Source organism: Grammomys surdaster, unplaced genomic scaffold (genome assembly GCF_004785775.1).
Source record: "Grammomys surdaster isolate TR1022 unplaced genomic scaffold, NIH_TR_1.0 166, whole genome shotgun sequence".
Classification (NCBI taxonomy): Eukaryota; Metazoa; Chordata; class Mammalia; order Rodentia; family Muridae; genus Grammomys; species Grammomys surdaster.
In genome coordinates, this window is record NW_021604614.1 from 1,506,048 (window position 1) to 1,525,205 (window position 19,158).

The 19,158-nt window shown below is 47.0% G+C and overlaps 2 protein-coding genes across 3 annotated transcripts in view; both read left to right on the top strand.

The window, feature by feature from the left end:
• Ccl24 (C-C motif chemokine ligand 24) overlaps positions 1 to 2,322 on the top strand; it is a 3,241-nt gene extending 919 nt beyond the window's left edge. The window contains exons 3-4 of one of the 2 annotated variants that reach the window (XM_028766250.1): positions 1,270 to 1,471; positions 2,288 to 2,322. In XM_028766250.1, coding sequence (XP_028622083.1) covers positions 1,270 to 1,438 — 169 coding nt within the window. In that variant the 3' untranslated portion in view covers positions 1,439 to 1,471; positions 2,288 to 2,322. Of the gene's footprint in view, positions 1 to 1,269; positions 1,906 to 2,287 lie in introns of those variants that run through there. The other variant, XM_028766249.1, reaches the window with a different exon arrangement.
• Positions 2,323 to 8,345: 6,023 nt separating this feature from the next.
• Ccl26 (C-C motif chemokine ligand 26) lies at positions 8,346 to 11,197 on the top strand. Its single transcript, XM_028765938.1, is given in 3 exon segments — positions 8,346 to 8,418; positions 8,514 to 8,628; positions 11,101 to 11,197. Coding segments are annotated over 3 exon segments (285 nt in total).
• The last annotated feature ends 7,961 nt before the right edge of the window (positions 11,198 to 19,158 follow it).

Consider the following 19,158-nt stretch of genomic DNA (forward strand, 5'->3'; position numbering starts at 1 on the left):
GCTGGGGGCGTGGCTCAGTGGTAGAGCCCCTGCCTAGAATCCCCCAGTGAGGGGCTGGGGGCGTGGATCAGCAATAGTGTACTTCCCTAACAAGTACAAAACTTTGGGTTTCTTCCTCAGCATGGCAAAACCAAAGACAATCTGTCAGAGAACATAGGACTTTTTCCATTTTACTGAAGGTAGTTGAGGCTCAGTAAGACTCACAACTGGCTCAAGGTCACATGACCAACTAGGCCTCTAGATTTCATATCACTGCAGAGCCGCCTTCTCACCTGAGGTGACAAGCATGACCTCGTGTCTTAATCTGTGCTTTACAGTGGGAATGGCATTAATATTCATTCCTCAGCTGACATCAGAGTGTCCCTGAGAGCTGGCACCGAAGGGGGCATCCCAGGCTCCCCTCCCAGCTACAGCATGCCCAGGAGCCATGTTTCCATGCCTAGTGTGATCTGGTGACATTTTAAAAAAAAAATGGGTGTATGTGTAGACGGGCTGGGCATATGAGTGTCCATGTCAGTTGTATGCAGGCCTGTGAGGCCAGGGGCCAATCTTGGGTGTCACCTTCAAAATAAAAGCCTTTGTTTTTTTTAAGTTTTAAGTTTTGTATGTGTGTATGTGTGTGTGCTTACACACATGCATGCATGCCACAGAACATGTGTAGATGTTCTCTCATTCCACCCTGTGGGCCCCAGAAATAGAACTCAGGTTCTTGGGTTTGATGGCAGGCATTTTTTCCCTGCTGAATCATGTCTGGCTTTCTCACCAGCCTGGAACTCACAGAGTAGTGTAGGCTAGCTGGCTGGCAAGCTGCGGGGAATCCACCTGCCTCTGCCTCCTCGGCGCTGGGATTGCAAGCACATACCACCATGCTTGAGTCCTGACGACGGAACCTGGATCCTCACAGTTGCAAGGCAGACATTTTTACCAACTAAGCTGTCTTCTCAGATCTGTTTTCCTGCTACAGATAGAGACCCTACCTCTTCCATCACATCCAGCATCACACTTCAAAGGCAGGACCTCCTTTGTCTCACAGGGAGGCCACAGAATGAGTACGGGTTCCGCACACTCCACCATCCTGTCCCACACACTCCACCATCCTGTCCCGTAGTGGTGAAACGCAGAATGCTAAGAGAAGTCTAATGTCAGGAGCGTCCTAGAGCCAAGGGCGAGCAGTTGAGACGCGCTTACGATCACTTCCTCATGAAGGGAAGGTTAGTCTCCTCATCTTTCTGGACTTCAAACTAACCCCCCTGCTCTTCTTTCCCACAGCTTCATCACCAAGAAGGGCCATAAGATCTGTACTGATCCCAAGTTGCCATGGGTTCAGAGGCACATACAACACCTGGATGCCAAGAAAAACCAGCCTTCTAAAGGTGCCAAGGCACTGGGTCCCAAGGTTGCTGTCCAGAAACGCCATGGCAACAGCACCAAGATTTAGTCACCTCTCCTCTGTCCCCAAACTTGGACATAGGTATTGACACTTTACCAGTCTGCGTTGGGCTTGAGGTGCCAGATGGGATGAGGCCTGAGTTCGTTTCCCCATTCTCAGCATTTCTTTAAGGGAGTGTGTTTATTCTGTGAGAACTCGAGGGTGCTCCAAGCATGCCAGAGTTCTGGTGTTTCCTGTGCTGAGTGAGAAGGTTCCAGAAGAACAATATTGGTCATCCTGGGTTCTCTTCTTGTGTGGCTCAAAGGTTTCATCAGAGCCCAGGTGCATGAGACCTGAGAACCTGCAGGTGCACCTTGCTTGCAGCTGGCTCCGATGGGGTCCTTGTCTTAGGGTGGGGCTTGTCTACCTCTGGGAGAAGATCTGTCAACAGTGGTAACTCCCAAGCATGCTGGCGGGTATTCCAGGCTGGTCCCACCTCCAGAGCTTGGAACAAATAAAAACTTGGCTGAAATGGAGGATCTCAATGACGGTATTTTCAAACCCATCTGCCGTTGTAAAGCCGGGATGTAGGTCAGTGGATTGTGTGGTCTATATAAAGCCAGGGGTGTAGGTCAGTGGGTGTGTGCTTGCCTAGCATGACAGGAAACTGGGTCTCAACCACAGCACTGCAAACACTAGGCATGATCATGCATTCCTGTAATCCTAGCACTCAGGAGGACAGGAAAAAGATCAGAATTCAGAAGGCAGAGGCAGGAGGATCTCTGTGAGTTCAATGCTACCCTGGTCTACACAGAGAGACCTTCTCTCAAACATCCTTCCCTAAAAAAACAAAGTTCAAGGTTCTATAGCCACATAGAAAATTTGAGGCCAGCCTGGCCCAGTGTCTCTCTCTTCCAGCTGCCAATGGATCCAGATGTAGGTCTCTCAGCTACCTTCCCAGCAGCATGGCTGCCTGCACACTGCCATGCTTCCTGCCACAATGATAATGGACTGAACCTCTGAGCTGTAATCCAGCTCCAATTAAATGCTGTCCTTTATAAGAGTTGCTGTGGTCATGGCGTCACTTCATAGCAATAGAAACCCTAACTAAGATTGTGAGACTAAATTTCACATAAAAATTCCAGCGTGCACATGAGAAGCCAGGTGTGTGGGAGTGGCTGCAGCCTGTGCCGGGGCGGAGGAAGACAGAACCAGGGAGATGACTACAGCAAGCTAGCTATACTAGAAGAAAGGAAGAGCTATGGTACAGAGAGAACGTATCTCACGGGAGGCGGGTAGATAAGAGAGGGGCTCATTATGCTATGTCCTCCTCTGACCTCTGCATAGTCATGTCCGTATGCGTGCATGCACAGACGCACGCACACGTCCACGCACACACACACATACACACACAAAGGTGGAGAGCAATTGAGAAAGATACCAGATATTGTCTGGCTTCCTCATGCTCACACATGAGTACATGCATATATAATAAACAAATAATATAAAAATAAAGATAAAAGGAAGACATGATATAGCAGAAGGCAGAGTTTAATCTTCTAGGAATGGATGGAGGCCCACCCCTGCGAGATAGCTCTCATTACCACACACGCCACGGATCAGGGAAGAGTGACTTTTCCCTAGTTGATAAGAAAAACAAAACTGAGAAAATGAACTGAGAAGGCAGTTCTAAAAAGGAGAAGTGCTAATGGCCAGAAAACACATGAAAAAAAATCGATATTCTTATTTTGCCACCAGGGAACTGAAAATCAAAACACAGAGATTCCATCTCACCCTCTCCAGAATGGTTCTCACTAGGAAAACAACTTGGGCAGGAGAGATGACTCAGCAGTTAAGAGCGCTGGCTGCTCTTCCAGAGGTCCTAAGTTCAATCCCAGCATCACACGGCAGCTCACAAGCGTCTGTAACTTCACTTCCAAGGGATCCGACACCCTCATGAAGACATACATACATGCGCAGGCAAAACAATTTACAGAAAAAAAATATTTTTTTTTAAAAGAAAGGAAGCAGTCTGAGCACGTCACAGTGAGCAAGCCAGTAAGCAGCACCCTCCATGGCCTCTGCATCAGCTCTGCCTCCAGTGTAAGGGTCTGTGATTCGCCGAAGAATGACACCCTCAAATAGTATATAAACGCAATGAGTGTTTTATTCTGCAGAAGTCCCGTGTGCTGGGGTCTCCCGTTACCATCATAGACAGACAACCAAGTGAGCTCGCAGGCCTGACTGAGAGCACGTTAGGGCATTCCGGGACAGGTGACCCCTATCTTACTCCGTTTCTATTCCTCCATTACCAGCTGTCACTGAAAACGTAGCAGAGGAGGTCTGGAAACTGCTGCTGACCCATTGTGCTTGCCTCAGGTGGTGGGCAGCTTCTGAGACCTGGACTTGGCCTGGAATTGGCCAGTTCTTGGAGACAGAGATATAGGCCTAGCCTCCAGAACTGCCAATGAAGCCTGTCATGGAGTCAGGCTAGCCTTCTCTCAGATTCCTGCCCTTTTTGAGGTCCTGTGTCAACTTTCTTCAATGATGAACAGTGATACGGAAGTGTAAGACATATGAACCCTCCCCCCCACACACAACTTGCTTTTGGTTATGGTGTTTCGTCACTGCAATAGAAAACTAAATAAGACAGTAGGCAAATACTTTACCAATTGAGCCACATTCTCAGCCCTAACTCCTAAGTAATTTCAAGTCCGGTAGAACACACCTATCTACTCAGGATGCCGTAGGAATTGTCCGGCTGCCATATTTGCCTAGATAATCATGTCCCAGAACAGGAATGATCGAATGCAAACGGGTGCATGTCTCCTAGGCAACTGGCGGCTTGTTTTGTTGCTGTGGGTGTTGTAATCTCTAGACTCACATTGTTTCCTTTGGGCTCTTGATAGTTTGGAAGTGGTTTTCTGGTCTTCAACTGTGTCTCTCCTTATCTACGCAGCTGTGACTTATCTGTCACTTGGTATCCTCCCTTAACTACGGAGCCATTTGGATAGAGCTTGGGGAAAACCTACTTTGCAGTTTGTTATCATGGAAGAAGGGGATGAGACTCTGAGATTCTTCAGAACAAGGCAGAAGGCAGAGGACACTTTCAGGCTTAGCTCTGGCCTTGGATGAATCGGCCCCCCCTCTCTTTGGATCTCCATTTTCTTAGATAGCCAAGGAGGATAACACAGAGCTAGAGTAAAGAGCACTGGCTGCTCTCGAGAGGACTCGGGTTCCAGCCCATGCACCCACAGGGCCACACACAACCATCCGTAGCTTCATTCCAGGAGATCCAATGACCCCTTTCTGGCTTCTGAGGGCACTGTATGCATCCGATGAACAGATATGCAGGCAAAACACCCATACACAGAAAATAAAATAATTTCAAAAATAGCAATTTCCCTCATTGAACTGAAGAGGTATTAAAAATCTTGAAACAAAGTCTGTCTTTGACATTTTAAAGTTATTTTTATTTTGTGTATATGTCTGTAAGCATAGGCATGTGTGGGTCAGTGCCCGCAGAGGCCAGAAGAGGACTTCTAATCTCCAGAACCAGAGGTGTAGGCCATTGTAAGCTACCCAATGTGGTTACCAGGAGCCAAAAAGGTCCCTTCACAAGAGCTCCAAACACCCTTAACTGCTGAGCCATCTCTCCAGCCCCCAAAGTTTGTCTTTAGCTAGACCTAGTAATATGTGTCTGTAATCCTAACATATACAAGGCTGAAGTCCAATCTGGGTTATATAGCAAAACCATACTGAAAAAAAAAATAAGTGTATGGACTGGGCTGCCCTTGTCTCTGTTCTGTGCTTGAAAGAAAGATTCCACCTCACCCCATCCCAACCCCTCCTCATGTATTAGAATACAGGGTACCTGGCTGCTGGTGGTTGGAAAGATTTGTCAAGTTTGTGAAACCTTTGGGGGGTAGGGCTTAACTGGAGGGAGAAGGTCAGTGCAGGGTGGACCTTCCAGCTCCTAGTGGAGAACCATTTCCTCTCCTGTCTTTGCTTTTTGACATACCAAGACATGGTTATGTTGGCCTTTCTGCTCAGATGGGAAGGTATCCTGGGACTTGGAAGCCCAGGAAGCACACAGCTCTGAGATGGGACAGTGTCCCAATGGAAGGGCATCCTGAGACAGGGAGACTCAGGAACCACACAGCTCTGAGAGGAAGCCTCCTCAGCAGAGGGGTTGTAGCTCCCAGGGGAAGGTATCCCCAGTTGAGCTGAGGACACAGGGGCCTCAGCCACACTCTTTCTCTTTGCTTCTTCCTTTCTTCTTTTCATTGTTTCCTGTCTTTTTCCAATGAGAGAGTCATACCAGGCAACAAATCTCCAAAAAGAGATTTATCAGAGTGCCCAGGGAAGAGGAGGAATAAATCCAGGAGTGGCTCCCTGTGCTCCCAGGAGGGAGCAGCCAGCTGCTGGGAACTGGACATAGTACAGTGTTTATATAGGGGTTCTTGGGAGACTGAGCTTTCTAGGGTGGAGACTTCCAGGGTGAGGATTGATGGGATTTCAGGTCCTGAGGTTGGGGGAGCTCAGAGATTGGTGGGTTTTCCTGTTCAGGGATTGGTGGGTTTCTGTGGGAAGTTCAAGGATTGGTGCCTTTTGTTCAGATTTTTTCACCTAATTAGCATAATCTGAGGAGGCCCCCATGAGGGGCTATAGATGACCTTTGTGATAGTTACAGAAGCTGGACAGTGAGGGCAGACTGGGGGAGGAGCTTGGTTGCTGGATCTGGTGTGTGTGTGTGTGTGTGTGGGGGGGGAGCAACCACATTCCAGCCTTGAGGGTTTACAAAGTTTAGAAAGTATACAAAGTTCACACTGGAGTACAAGGCAGGGAAAGCCTTCCTTGCCTCTCAAGTGGCCTGAATAACCAGCAGGTTATGAGCGTCTACTGCTTTTCCAGAGGACTCACGTCCAGTTTCTAGAACCCATCTCAGGAAGCTTACAACTTCCTGTAATTCTATCTCCAGGGGACCTGACTCCCACTTCTGGCTTCCACAAGCAACTACACAAATGCACGCATACACACATACTTGAAAATAAAAATAAAAGTAAAAATAAATTTAAAAACTCAGGATCTTTAATCCTGAGTGCTGACTCAGGAGGCAGAGACAGGTAGACCTCTGTGAGTTTGAGACCAGCAAGGTCTACATGGTAAGTTCTAGGTTAGCAAAGGCTACACAGTGAAACCCTATCTCAAAGACTAAAATGACTTTTTAAAGTTCTTGTTTCCAAATATAGGCACATTGAGGGGTTAATGTTTCAATACGTGAATTTAGGGGGAAGAGAACACACTTCAGCCTAACATGAGAGCCATGAGGAAGCGAACCTGGACAAATGAGCTAGTCTATTCCAGTCCTGTGATCATGACAACAGAAGAGTTTTAGAAGGGTATCCATGGTAGCAGAAGTTCAAATGGCTAGCCAGACCTTGAGAAGCACCCCAGATGGAGGGGGGTTCTGGAACGTCCATAGCCAGATCCCAGCCAGCAACCTGGAGGGTATGGAGCAGGCACTTTAACTATAGGAGAAGGAGGTAGCTGAGACCAGAGCAGGACCCAGAGGGAGTGAAATGAAGGATATGCTCAGGGCTGGGTGTGGAGCTCGAGGCTCTGGGTTGGATCTCCTGCACCAAGATAGGAGAACGAAAGAAAGTCTTGGACAGAGCATTGTGCACGCATACTGAGAAGGTAGATCACAGCAGAAGCCTGTTTATGGACACACCCCTGTGCATGGAGGGATCCTGATGTTTCATAAAAGAAACAACGGTGACTAACTGTAGAGGGAAGACAATCAGACAGAACCATAGTGAAACTGTGGAACCTTGCCACACGTGTAACCCTAGTTCTCAGAAGGTGGAGGCAGAGAAGTTTAAAAGTCACCCTGAAAAGCAATGAGATCCTAACTCGAAACTTCAAAAGCTGTACTGGAGAGATGGCTCAGCAGGCAACGGCACCTGCAGCCAAGCCAGATGACCCTAGTTCAACTCCCAGGACTCACACGATTGGAAGAGAGAAGTGACTCTGAGAGCTGTCCTCTGACTCATGCACTCAGTCCACACGCATGCTCAGGCATGCTGACACCCCCCCAACAACAAACACATAAATAAGTAAATTATTTCTCAAATCAAACACAGGGATATGGTTTAGTGGTAGAATGCTTGCCTAGAATTTCCCAGTGATGGACTGGGGCAGGGGTAGAGTACCTGTCTTGCCCAATAAGGGGCTGGTTAGTGTGGCTCAATAATAAAGCACAAACTGATCATCAGTCCATTTCTTTCTCTTCCTGACTGGATGCAGTGACACCAGCCCAGCTGCCTCATACGCTTTTTGTTTGTTTGTTTTTTGTTTTGTTTTTTTTGTTTTGTTTTTGTTTTTGTCTTTTTGGTTTTTCGAGACAAGGTTTCTCTGTATAGCCCTGGCTGTCCTGGAACTCACTCTGTAGACCAGGCTGGCCTCGAACTCAGAAATCCGCCTGCCTCTGCCTCCCAAGTGCTGGGATTAAAGGCATGCGCCACCACCACCCAGCTCCTCATACTTTTGTTGCTGTGGATTTCTTATCATGGACTGTGCCCTCAAACCATGAGCCAAGATAGTTCCCTCTCTGTAAATTGCCTTTGTCAGCTATTTTGTTACGACAAGGAAAGCGATACAGAAGCCACCCATAAAATATAGGACGTGAGCCAGGTGATGGTGGCACACACCTTTAATCCCAGCACTTGGGAAGCTTGTCATGTCCTCCTCTGACCTCTACTTATTCATGTCCTCATGCATGTACCCACAGAGTCATGTACATGCACAACACACACACACATACACACACACTCACGCACGCACACACATGCAAAGTTACTTTGTTTTCCACTGTAAATTTCTCTGGAATGTTCTTCAGGTACTGCACAAACTCAGAGAAGACAAGCCAGGAATAACTGAGGAGCCATCTGTAAAGGGCCCAGGTCAATGGACCATGAAGACCTTCTCTTTGGGTTTCATTGTTCTCCCGGCTGTCTTCCTCAGTGTCCAGCTTGGTGTTGCCACATATATGTAGCTGATCCTCCTCCCCCTCCCCTGAAGCTCCTGCCCTCCCCTGAAGCTCCTCCCCCTCCCCGAAGCTCCTCCTCCTTTGCCTGTCTAGGTGGGAGCGACGTCCGTATGCTCTGCTGCCCCTATTTCAGCCACTGCGTGTTCCCGTGACACTGGCTGTACAGCTATATGTTCACCGAAAGCAGCTGCACCAATGAGGGTGTGATGCGAGTGCTTCTGGGTCCTGCTACATCGGCCACATCATTAAGCAAGGGACTGAGTAGATGCCCTCAATGACAGACTGGACCTCGAGATGGGAATCTGGGAAGAGGGTATCTGTTTTGCTTCTGGTCTCTGGGATAAAATACCTTGATGAAAGTAACATACGGGAGAAATTCCAGGTTATAGTATGTTCTAGTTTGCTTCCTGTTACTAAGGTAAATACTATGACCAAAAGCAACTTGGGGGGTGGTGGAGGGAGAAGGTTTATTTTGAGTAATACTCCATCACTGAGGGAAGTCAGATCTCAAGGCAAGAGTAGAGGAAGAGAACATGAAAGGATGCTGTTTGCAAAGGATGCTGCTTACTGGGCTTCCTCCTGTGGTTTATGGTCTCTGCTAGCTTTCTTATATAGTTCATGTCTAGGATTGATGTCGCCTATAGTTGGCTGGGCCCTCCCACTTCAACCATCAATGAAGACGTGTCTTCACAGACATGGTCACAGGCCTATCTTATTGAGGCAATTTTTTGAGGGTTATTTTTTTAGATGACCCCAGCTGTCTATGTTGACAGCTAAGATAAAGACACAGTCCATCATTGCTGTGGGAGGTCAAGGTAGGAAGATCTTGAAGCAGCTAGTCATGTTATATTCACAGTCAAGACCACAGAACAATGAACTGAGTCATTGCAATACAGCTCAGCTTGATTTCTCCACTCCTAGATAGTTCAGAGCCCCCTGCCTAAAGAATGATGCCGCCCATAGTGGCAAGTCTTTCCACTTCAGTTAATATACTCAAAATAGCCCCCACAGACATGTCCACAGGGCACCTGAATCTAGATAATCTTTATCAAGACTTCCTTCCCGTATGATTTTAGATTTTTAAGTTTGCAATTAAAAGCAACCACCAAACTAGGTTAGAGCCCAGCCTCTACACAAATACATATGCCTTTGAGCTAGGGTCTGACTTTCACACCATACAGCAGGCCCTGCTTTAAGAGCTGGGTATAAAAGTCAAGAGCACAGCCAAGTGGTGGTGGCGCACACCTTTAATCCCAGCACTTGGGAGGCAGATGCAGGCAAATCTCTGAGTTTGAGGCCAGTCTACTAACCTAGTTCCATGACAGCCATTGGTACAACGAGAAACCCTGTCTTGATAAACCTAAGAATAATTAATAACTATAATAATAACAATAATGATGATGATAATAATACCAAGAGCTGAATATGTTGGTACAAACTTATAATCCCTGTAGTCGGTAAGCTGGGGTGAAGGATCATGAGTTTGACACTTGACATGGCTACATGGTAAGATCTTCTTTTTAAAAAAGAGGAGTGTGGTGGAATTGTGAGTTTAGTGAGATGGCTCAGTAGATGAAAGTACCTTAAAAAAAGAAAGAAAGAAAGAAAGAAAGTACCTTGCTCCAAGCCTAATCACTGGAGTTTGATCTCCTGGTTCCACATGATGGAAAGAGAAAGCTGAGTCCCTGCAAACTTTCCTCAGACCTCCATATATGCACTATAGTAAGTCTGTTTCCCTTCTGCTACAATAAATAAATAATACACAATCTAAATGTATAAAAAGAGAACTACGTGACATAGTAGATACTGTGAGGCTCTTTCTGTCTTCTAAAATTCATTGTGCAGAGGTGTTGTGTAATTCAGTGGTAAAGCATTTATTAAGCAATATGAAGCCCTGGGTTATACTCTTAGCATACACACATGTAAAAGATTAAAATGGCGTGGGCAACAGTCCTCTAATCTATAGATACACTGAAGTCTACTAACCAAGTATTCACATTTAAAGTTTATTTTTCTATTTGCCTAATTAGGGATTGAACCTAGAGCTTTCTACATGTTAGGCAAATGTATTACCACGGAGGCACACCCCCAGCCCCTCACTGGGAGATTCTAGGCAGGGGCTCTACCACTGAGCCACGCCCCCAGCCCCTCCCTGGCGGATTCTAGGCAGGGGCTCTACCACTGAGCCACGCCCCCAGCCCCTCACTGGGGGATTCTAGGCAGGAGCTCTACCACTGAGCCACGCCCCCAGCCCCTCACTGGGTGATTCTAGGCAGGGGCTCTACCACTGAGCCACGCCCAAGCCCCTCACTGGGGGATTCTAGGCTCTACTGCTGAGCTATATCATCATTATCCTAGTCATGTCCAATATGTGCTTCATAGAGTGGGTAAATTATGTCTCAATAAAGCTCTTATACTGAAACAAAAGCATCACAATATAGATTACTGCCTGGCAACTAGACCTTCTGAGACATGATTCCTGAGGAATGTGGGCTTGAGGGTGTGTGGATTCTGAGGGAGATGGAAAGGAGAAGCAGCTTAGCAGGAGATGTGACAGGACTGGGGTGTGGCTGTTGTCTTGGACAAGGGACAACCCTAGTCAGAAGTCTACCCACCCTCCTCTTTCATAAGGTCCATAAGCCATAGATGTCAAAATTCACTTCATATCTCTTTTCTACAGATTCACTACAAAAACAGATAAGCAATTCTGTGACCAGCCAGAGGCCAAGCGGGTGCGGAGGTATATCTCTTTGTTGAATACCAAGAAGCATTCGTGACCCTGCTGAATTTTCAGCTCAAGGACCGGTAAATGCTGCTCTCGGCTCCTTTGCCCTCATGGAACCTGATGAACTCCTTTAGAGAGTTCACAGCCCTACTGGAAGGAGAGCATGGTTGTTTACTGCAGATTTTTAAATAAAGATTTGATTTCACTAGGTCTAGCAAGAAGGCTCAGTGGGCAATGGCGCTGGCCACCAAGATGACCCCTCCCTGGGAGTCACATGGTATAACCAGATTTTGGCTACTTTATTGGGTTCTTATATCTACCACACTTCTCCATCCCAATCCCTTCCAACCCCCCAACAACAGGTAAGTGAGAAAGAAGGTTAGAAGGGAAAGGAGGCACAGGCCTCTTTAGACTACTTCCTGATGATTAGGGGTGATGAGTACCTGAGGGAGGAGGAGGTCCAACCTTCATTGTCAGGATATCTCTAACGAGCAGTCTAGGAAACCAAATAGCAAACAGAAAAAGCAGCAGGAGGAACCTGCAGGGGCAGGGAGGCAGGGAGGCAGGGAGGCAGGGAGGCAGGGAGGCAGGGAGGCAGAGGCACAACTTCTCAGGGCTCTGGCATTTATATACCTTCTCAAGAGTCACTCAGAATTCCAGACGTAAATTATCTTCAGCTGGCAGAATCACACCCCTGAGAGAGCATGAGACAAATCATAGTCAGCTGCTGTGGACAATCTGAAGCAGCCCCATTTCCCACACCTAGGATTAAAACAAAAACATATTCACATAACATAACTGGGTTTTTAAAGAAACCAAAATTCTCACTACAACATGGTGGAAAGGTACCTGGCTCCTGAAAGTTGCCCTCTGACCTCCACGTGTGCCCCCAGAAGACAGAGACAGGCAGATCTCTTTGAGTTTGAGGACTACAAAATGAGACTCTGTTTCAAAATAATAATAATAATAATAATAATAGTAATATTAGTAATAGATGATAATGATTTTCAGACTGAAATAAGGAGACACATTTTTGTCCTCCAGATGTGCACATCGAGGTACAAATACCCACACATATGCATGCATAAAACATACACACGGGATCTCTCAATCAAATCCAGAGTTTATCAGTTTGGCTTGCTCTGGGGCTCCCCTGTATACACCTCCTGTGCCTGGAATCCTAGGCAGGCCACCCTGCTCACATGGAATTATGTGAGCACAACCACGGCCAAAAGCAAAACAAGACAAACAAAAACCCCAGCAAAACACAGAGTGCGAACAGTTTAATGGCATCAGTCCCTTGAACCCATGAGCATGAGGCATCTTTCTGTTTGTGTTTTCTTCAGTTTCCTTTCCCAGCAATGAATCGTGGCTATTCTCACTAGGCCTTAAGGGAGTGCTTACTGGCCAAGGATTGAGGTATTTGAGTTTCTCTGGAAACAGGTATTGATGTAAGAATTTGCATACACTTTGGAATTGATCCAGAAGAGACAGAATAGGAAAAGAAAAACTGTAAACAGAGAAGCTACGGGAGGTGGAAGCAGAAGGATTGGGAGTTCAAGGTCACACCACCAATTTAAGGCCTGTCTGGGCCATCCTAGACCCAGTGTCAAACACCCAAACCCAAACCAAACCAAAGAAATATGTCTGAGGATATGGCTATATTGGTAGATTGCTTGGCCCAGCATGCCAGAAGCCCTCTTCTATCCTCAAAATTGAATACCTCGGACACGGTGACTGGTGACTGGTGCACCTAGGGAAGTAGAGGCAGGAGGATCAAGAGTTGAAGGCCATGGGGGCTGGAGAGATGGCTTAGCGATTAAGAGTGCTTAGTTTTGGAGAGGCCCTCTCAGCAGCCACATGGCAGCTCACAATCATCTGTAACTCCAGTTCCAGGGCATCTGGTCTCTGCAGGCCCCAGGCATGCGCATGGCAAACATACACAGATCACACAAGCAAAACAACCATATGAATAACTAAGTAAACTTAAATAGAAAAACGTTCAAAGCCAACCTCAGCTGCACACGGAGTCTGAGGCCAAGATACATGATCCTAACTTGACAACTGAACTGTTATAGAACATTTTTATCACAATCTGGGGTTTCTACCCCATCTTTGACCATTTAATTCCCCAATAAACCACACACACACCCTTTATATTTACAATAAGCCTTAATCAGCATAATAGCTGGACAGATATCTACCCTCTATGCTGTTAGAATCTACTTTCCTAACCATAACCCCAAGTTATTACTGTGTTTCATCTGGGCTGCTCTTAACTCCAATTGGCCAGTCCTCAGGGCCACATTTCCTGACTCCTAACCCACGGTGGCTTCTCTCTCCTCCTCTGCCTTCTCCTCCTCCTCGTGGTTCTCCTCCAACCCCAAGCCTGGGAATTCTCAACCCCACCTATGTCTCTTCTGTCCAGCTATTGGTTGTCAGCATCTTTGTTTACCAATTGAGGACAAGGTCACATAGTGTCACTTGGGTATACATGTGGACTCCAAGTCTTGGGGACCCTCACGTAGCATTACAATACACAGTAAGACCAAACCTCAACACTGAATAATTGAAAAACAAGTAAGAGGCCCCAGAGATGTGGCTCATCAATTCCAAGCACGCACTGCTCCTGCAGAGGACCTGAGCTCAGGTTCCAGCACCCACATCAGGAGCCTTACAGCTACCTGAAACTCCAGCTTTTCCCAGCACCCTCTTCTGGCTCTGCAGGCCCGTGCACTCACACGCACTCACACGCACTCACATGCACTCACACGCACTCACACACACTCACACGCATAAATGAAAATAAAACAAATCTTTAAAAAAAAATTCACAGACCACAGAGAAATCTTATACTGGCTAGAAGTTTCCTCTCTGTTGGGCTAGCTTTCGTAGCACTGGAATGTTCTGCATAGCCTACTGGGGAGGAAAAGTTATCCCAGCTTACCCAGCCATGAATCTGCTGAATAACAATAATGCTGCCCCAGCAAGGTAAGATACGCCATGGGTGCAATTGTGGCATAAATCCTGTGGAGGTAACCAATCACTACTTAGATTTACAGCCTTCCTTCCGTACTGTAAGAAACACATGCCTGGTTGAGTTCTCTGGCCCCAGAGGTAAATCTATCATTCTGGTAAACGGACATAATCTCAAACTGCCTTCTAAGTCTCCCTCTCATCCTAGAACAATGTCTTTGTGCAATGGAGGGTGGTTAAATGCCAAAACAACTGGTCAACGTACAGAGAACAAGCATCAGAGTGATCAGTCATAAATGGGGCCTCTGTATCATCTCCATCCCTTCCCAAAGGTCGGGGACCATTGTGGAAGAGGCAGAAAGATCCTGAGAGTCAGAGCCAGGGAGGAGCGTCTCCTATCCAGGCACTCATATCACAGCAGCTATGGTAGCCGCACAAATCATTTAAGCATAAAATGGGGAGAGGTACAGAAGCCCCTACCCAGAACTGAGGAAAAACGGACAGTTGATGGCTTATTTAGGTCATAGTCAGTTAGTGTTAGGTCTTACAGAAACCTGGGTCAAGTCTCACTGGGTACCTGGGGCTTCTTCCAGGTGCTTCTCACCCCACTATTCTGAACCTCTCCCTCCCAGAGGCTGGCCTTCCCTTCCCTTCCCCCACATTCTCTTCCCTACAGAAAGTCAGCCATGGTGGCTACATAGTCTCTTGGCCTCTTGGTTCCTGTTTGGCTCGGCTCCTGGATCTCTCGTGGTCTGCTTCCCCTCCCACCTCAATCTCTCTCTGTCTCTCTCTCTCTGTCTCTGTCTCTCTCTCTCTCTCTCTCTCTCTCTCTCTCTCTCTCTCTCTCTCTCTCTCGATGCCCCTACTTCTCTCTCTCCTTGACTCTTCCAGATGTCTCTGGCTGGTTTCTCCCTCACATCTACAATGAAATGTTCTCAAACACAGTGCATATCGTATATGCAAATGCCATCCAAAACTCCTTTTGCTGGGTTGCCCATCAACCCACGCTGTAGGATGAATTTGAAGTTTGTGATCAGCAGCTTCAGACCCACAGTGATGGAGTCTTGCCCAGAACTGTAAGTCAGAACAAACCCTTCCTTCCATAACTGGCTTTTGCATCTATTTTGTTAAAGCCAGGAGAAAAGTAAGAAGTTTCTCAACCAAATAACTGAAGCTGGGGAATGAGGTACTCAACCAGACAGATGGACCCAATCGGACAGGCAGACCCAATTGGACAGATGGACCCAGGCTTCAATAGACACAACAAGCCCAGAATACCAGAGAAAGAATTCGTTGGGGTTTTAAGAGCCAAGAATTGGTGCTGGGCATAGTGACATATACTTGAAATCCCAGCATTTGGGCGGTAGAGGCAGGAGGATCAGAAGTTCAAGGTCAGCCTCAGCTATGTAGTGAAAATGAGACCAGCCCAGCTACCTGAGACCCCTCCCCACCCCAAACCCAAATATGGGCTGAATCTGGCTCGTCTCCTAGAGAAACTGATCAATCTTCCTTTCTGCCCTCCTCCGCCCTCCCCGCTCCTTTTGGTAATGGCACTGTCTCCTCCATTAGGAATCCATTAGTTTAGCTGAGGCTGGGATGTGGAGTCCATTACGGCTCCCCCGGGTGTAGTCAGGCGTCTAACGGTGCATTAGAGCGGAGACAGGGCCGGCTGGGAGGCCTTTTGGGCTGGCTCAGCAGCTGCACGCCCAGAATGAGGTGTGTTGATGTCTCATCTGTTTCAACCAGAAAAGCCCTGCAAATCCAGGGGGCTGGACTGAGCGAGTCTCTATACCTGCACGGCCCTGATTCTGCTCTCTGTGTAGTTTGAAACAATTGTCCCATCCATGGATAAGTAGCTTCCTATGTCTTTGGTTTTGTTTTGTTTTAAACGTTTGACTCTGTAGCCCTGACTGACTTAGAAATTCACCATAGAGACTAGGCTGGACTTGCTAAAATCCCCCTGCTTCTTTCTCCCCAGTCCTGAGATTATGGATGTGTGCCACCACACCTAGTTCATGTGGTCCTGGGAGTGAAATCTTTCATACTTGCTAGGCAATCATTGTACCAGCTGAGCTAATGCCCCAGCCTTGGGAGTTTTTTTGGGGGAGTGTGTGTTTTGGGTTGTGTGTGTGTGTACATGTGCGAGTGCATGTACACACACATGCACAGGCACATGCACACTGGTACATACAGGCACATATGCGCGCGCCCGTGTACACACACACACACACACACACGCAAACACAAGCATGCCCCTGAAGGATGTTGGGTATCCTCCTACACTACTGTAATCTTGTTTGAGACAGGGTCTCTCATTGAACTTGAAGCCAGACCAGCAGGCCACAAACCCTAGCAATCTTCTTGTCTCTGTCTTCCATAATGCTGAAGCTACAGGGGTAATTTCACACATATAAAAAAAAGCTGGGGCAGCAGTGCATGTCTGTAGTCATTACTCAGAAGGGGGTAGAGACAGGAGGGTCCTTGGGACTTTCTGTGAAGACAGTCTAGCCAAATTAGCAAGCTCTATGTTGAGTGAAAACCCTCTCTCAACAAACACAAGGTGGAAGGGACAGAGAAAGATATCCAAGTTTGACCTCTTGTTTACACACACACACACACACACACACACACACACACACACACATGTTAACCTACTGGCTACTAAATGAGATGGAAGACTCACCCCGAGTGAGCGGCACTATTCCATGGCCTGGGATCCCAGGAATGAACAAAAGGGAGAAAGGAACCAGAGGTGGTGGTGCACATCTTGAATCCCAGCACCCATCAGGCAGAGGCAGGCAGATCTCCATAACAAGTTCCAGGCCAGCCAGGGAGCACATTGAGAGCCTGTCTCCAAATGGGGGAGAGGGCTAGGTATGGTGTCTCATGCCTGAAAACCCAGCACTTGGGAAGTAGAGGTAGAAGGACAGGAGTTCAAGATCATCCTTGGCTAGCCAGTTTGAGGCCAGCTGAGAAAGGATATCTTGTGTGTTATGTGGATCACCTGTCAATTAAAAAGCCTATGGCCTACGGTTTAGACAGGAAATAGAAGGTGGGACATCTGGGAAGAGAAAGGATTCTGGTAGAGAGCCAGGCAGGAGATGTGACACATTTTCCAGGAGACGGACACATGGTACCTAAGCACAGGTAATCAACCATGTGGCATTTAAAATAAATGGGAAATTTAAGATTTAAGTTATGATCTAATAAGAGAAAAGCCTATCTATATGGCCAAGGTGTTTGTAAATATATTTATATTTTGAGTCTTATTTCTGGGAGCATGGGGTTGGAAGGAAGGACTAGGCCTAACCTAACAGCAATTAGAACCCAAGCTTACAGTCTCATAATGCCCAGGTGAAAGTCGAGGACAAGTCAGGCTAGCTGGAAAAGAGGCCTGGTCTATTTTACAGAAGAACAAAAGCTGACCAAAGCCAAAGCTTCCTAGAACAGCCAAGACGACAGCAGGGAAGGAGGGTTCCTGTCAACGAGCAGGAACCAGTAGAGAGATAGGATATCAGGGCTGGTGGCTTTTGAAAGAAGCCCCTACTGAATTTAAGAACAAAACACAGAAGATGAGGCTTCTCTCAGGGGCAGAGCACAGTGGGGCCGAGCAGGGAGGAACCAGCTCTGGGTTACACACAGGGCTGATGACAAAACCCACGGAGACTTCCTGAGACCACAGCTCTGGGATAAGCCCCTGTAGGTTCTCCCAAGCGTGGAAAGGCAGCTTGGCCCTGGTCTGTCCTATGGGAATTAATTCTCTGCGCTCATGGTGAGTGGACAGGCAGCCCAAGATTGGCTGTTGCAGCCAGAATCAGGTAGAAGGCCCAAACATGTCTCCCTGTAAACAAAGGGTAGAGGGGATAGCCAGGTGCTGTGCAGTGTCTGAGCTAAAGCACAGGCGACACAGGAGATGGAGACTGGCTGATCTCTGTGAATTCTAGACCAGCCTGGTCCATACAATGAAGTCAGAGTGGGACTCTCTGCTGATAGATACAGCTGCTTGCAAACAACACCCTAAAATTTAAAATGACATGTCTTTCCTCTTAAAGATGCTATATAGGTTTTTGTTTAATAATAAGTAGAAATATCCTTAGTAATTTACAAATAAATACATATCAATTTAAAATGACGTAGACTGGTGACTTCCTACCCCCAATGAGGTAGGGTGTCAGTGCTATTCTGAACAACTAGTCTCTTTAAACATGGGCTCCCGCAGGAGAACTGGTTATAGCTCACCCTAGCTCATCACTCCTCTAAGCAGACGCTGTGTACTTGGGAATATGCTCATACATTAAATGGAAGGGAATTTAAATGAAGTTGAATACAGAGAAGGGTATTAAATTGGGAGGAAAAGGGTTCATAGATACTAAATAAATAAATCCATACTTTTGACTTCAATACTTGGGAGACAAAGGCAGGGACAGATGGGTTCCTTGTGAGTTCAAGGCCAGCCTAATCTACAGAGCAACTCCAAGTCAGCCCAGGCTACACAGAGAAACCGCGTCTCAATAAATAATAATAATTGTTTTAAATTATCAAAATGAAGGTGGTATATCTTCAATGGTTATGATGGCATTGAACATCCCCTTTGAGAGAGGTCAAAGGGAGCAGACCTAGGTTCAAAGTGGGCTGCTAAACTGGATCAGTCCATACGTGTAATGACTTCAAACTGAGGGACCAGATGCTGGGAGAGAGGTTCTAGGTTTGTGTTAACAGGAAAGAAGAAAAGACTTTGGACTCCTTCCAAAGTAATAAGGACCAGATTCAACAAAGGAAGACCTCTGAAGATCTTGACTGCAGAAAAAAAAAAAAAAAAGGAGAAAATCAAAAGGACCAAATGACCTGCTAATGTATAATGCTAAATCCTCTATTGAAACAGCTCTGACTGGGCGGTGGTGGCGCACGCCTTTAATCCCAGCACTTGGGAGGCAGAGGCAGGCAAATTTCTGAGTTCGAGGCCAGCCTGGTCTACAGAGTTCCAGGACAGCCAGGGCTACACAGAGAAACCCTGTCTCAACCACCCCCCCCAAAAAA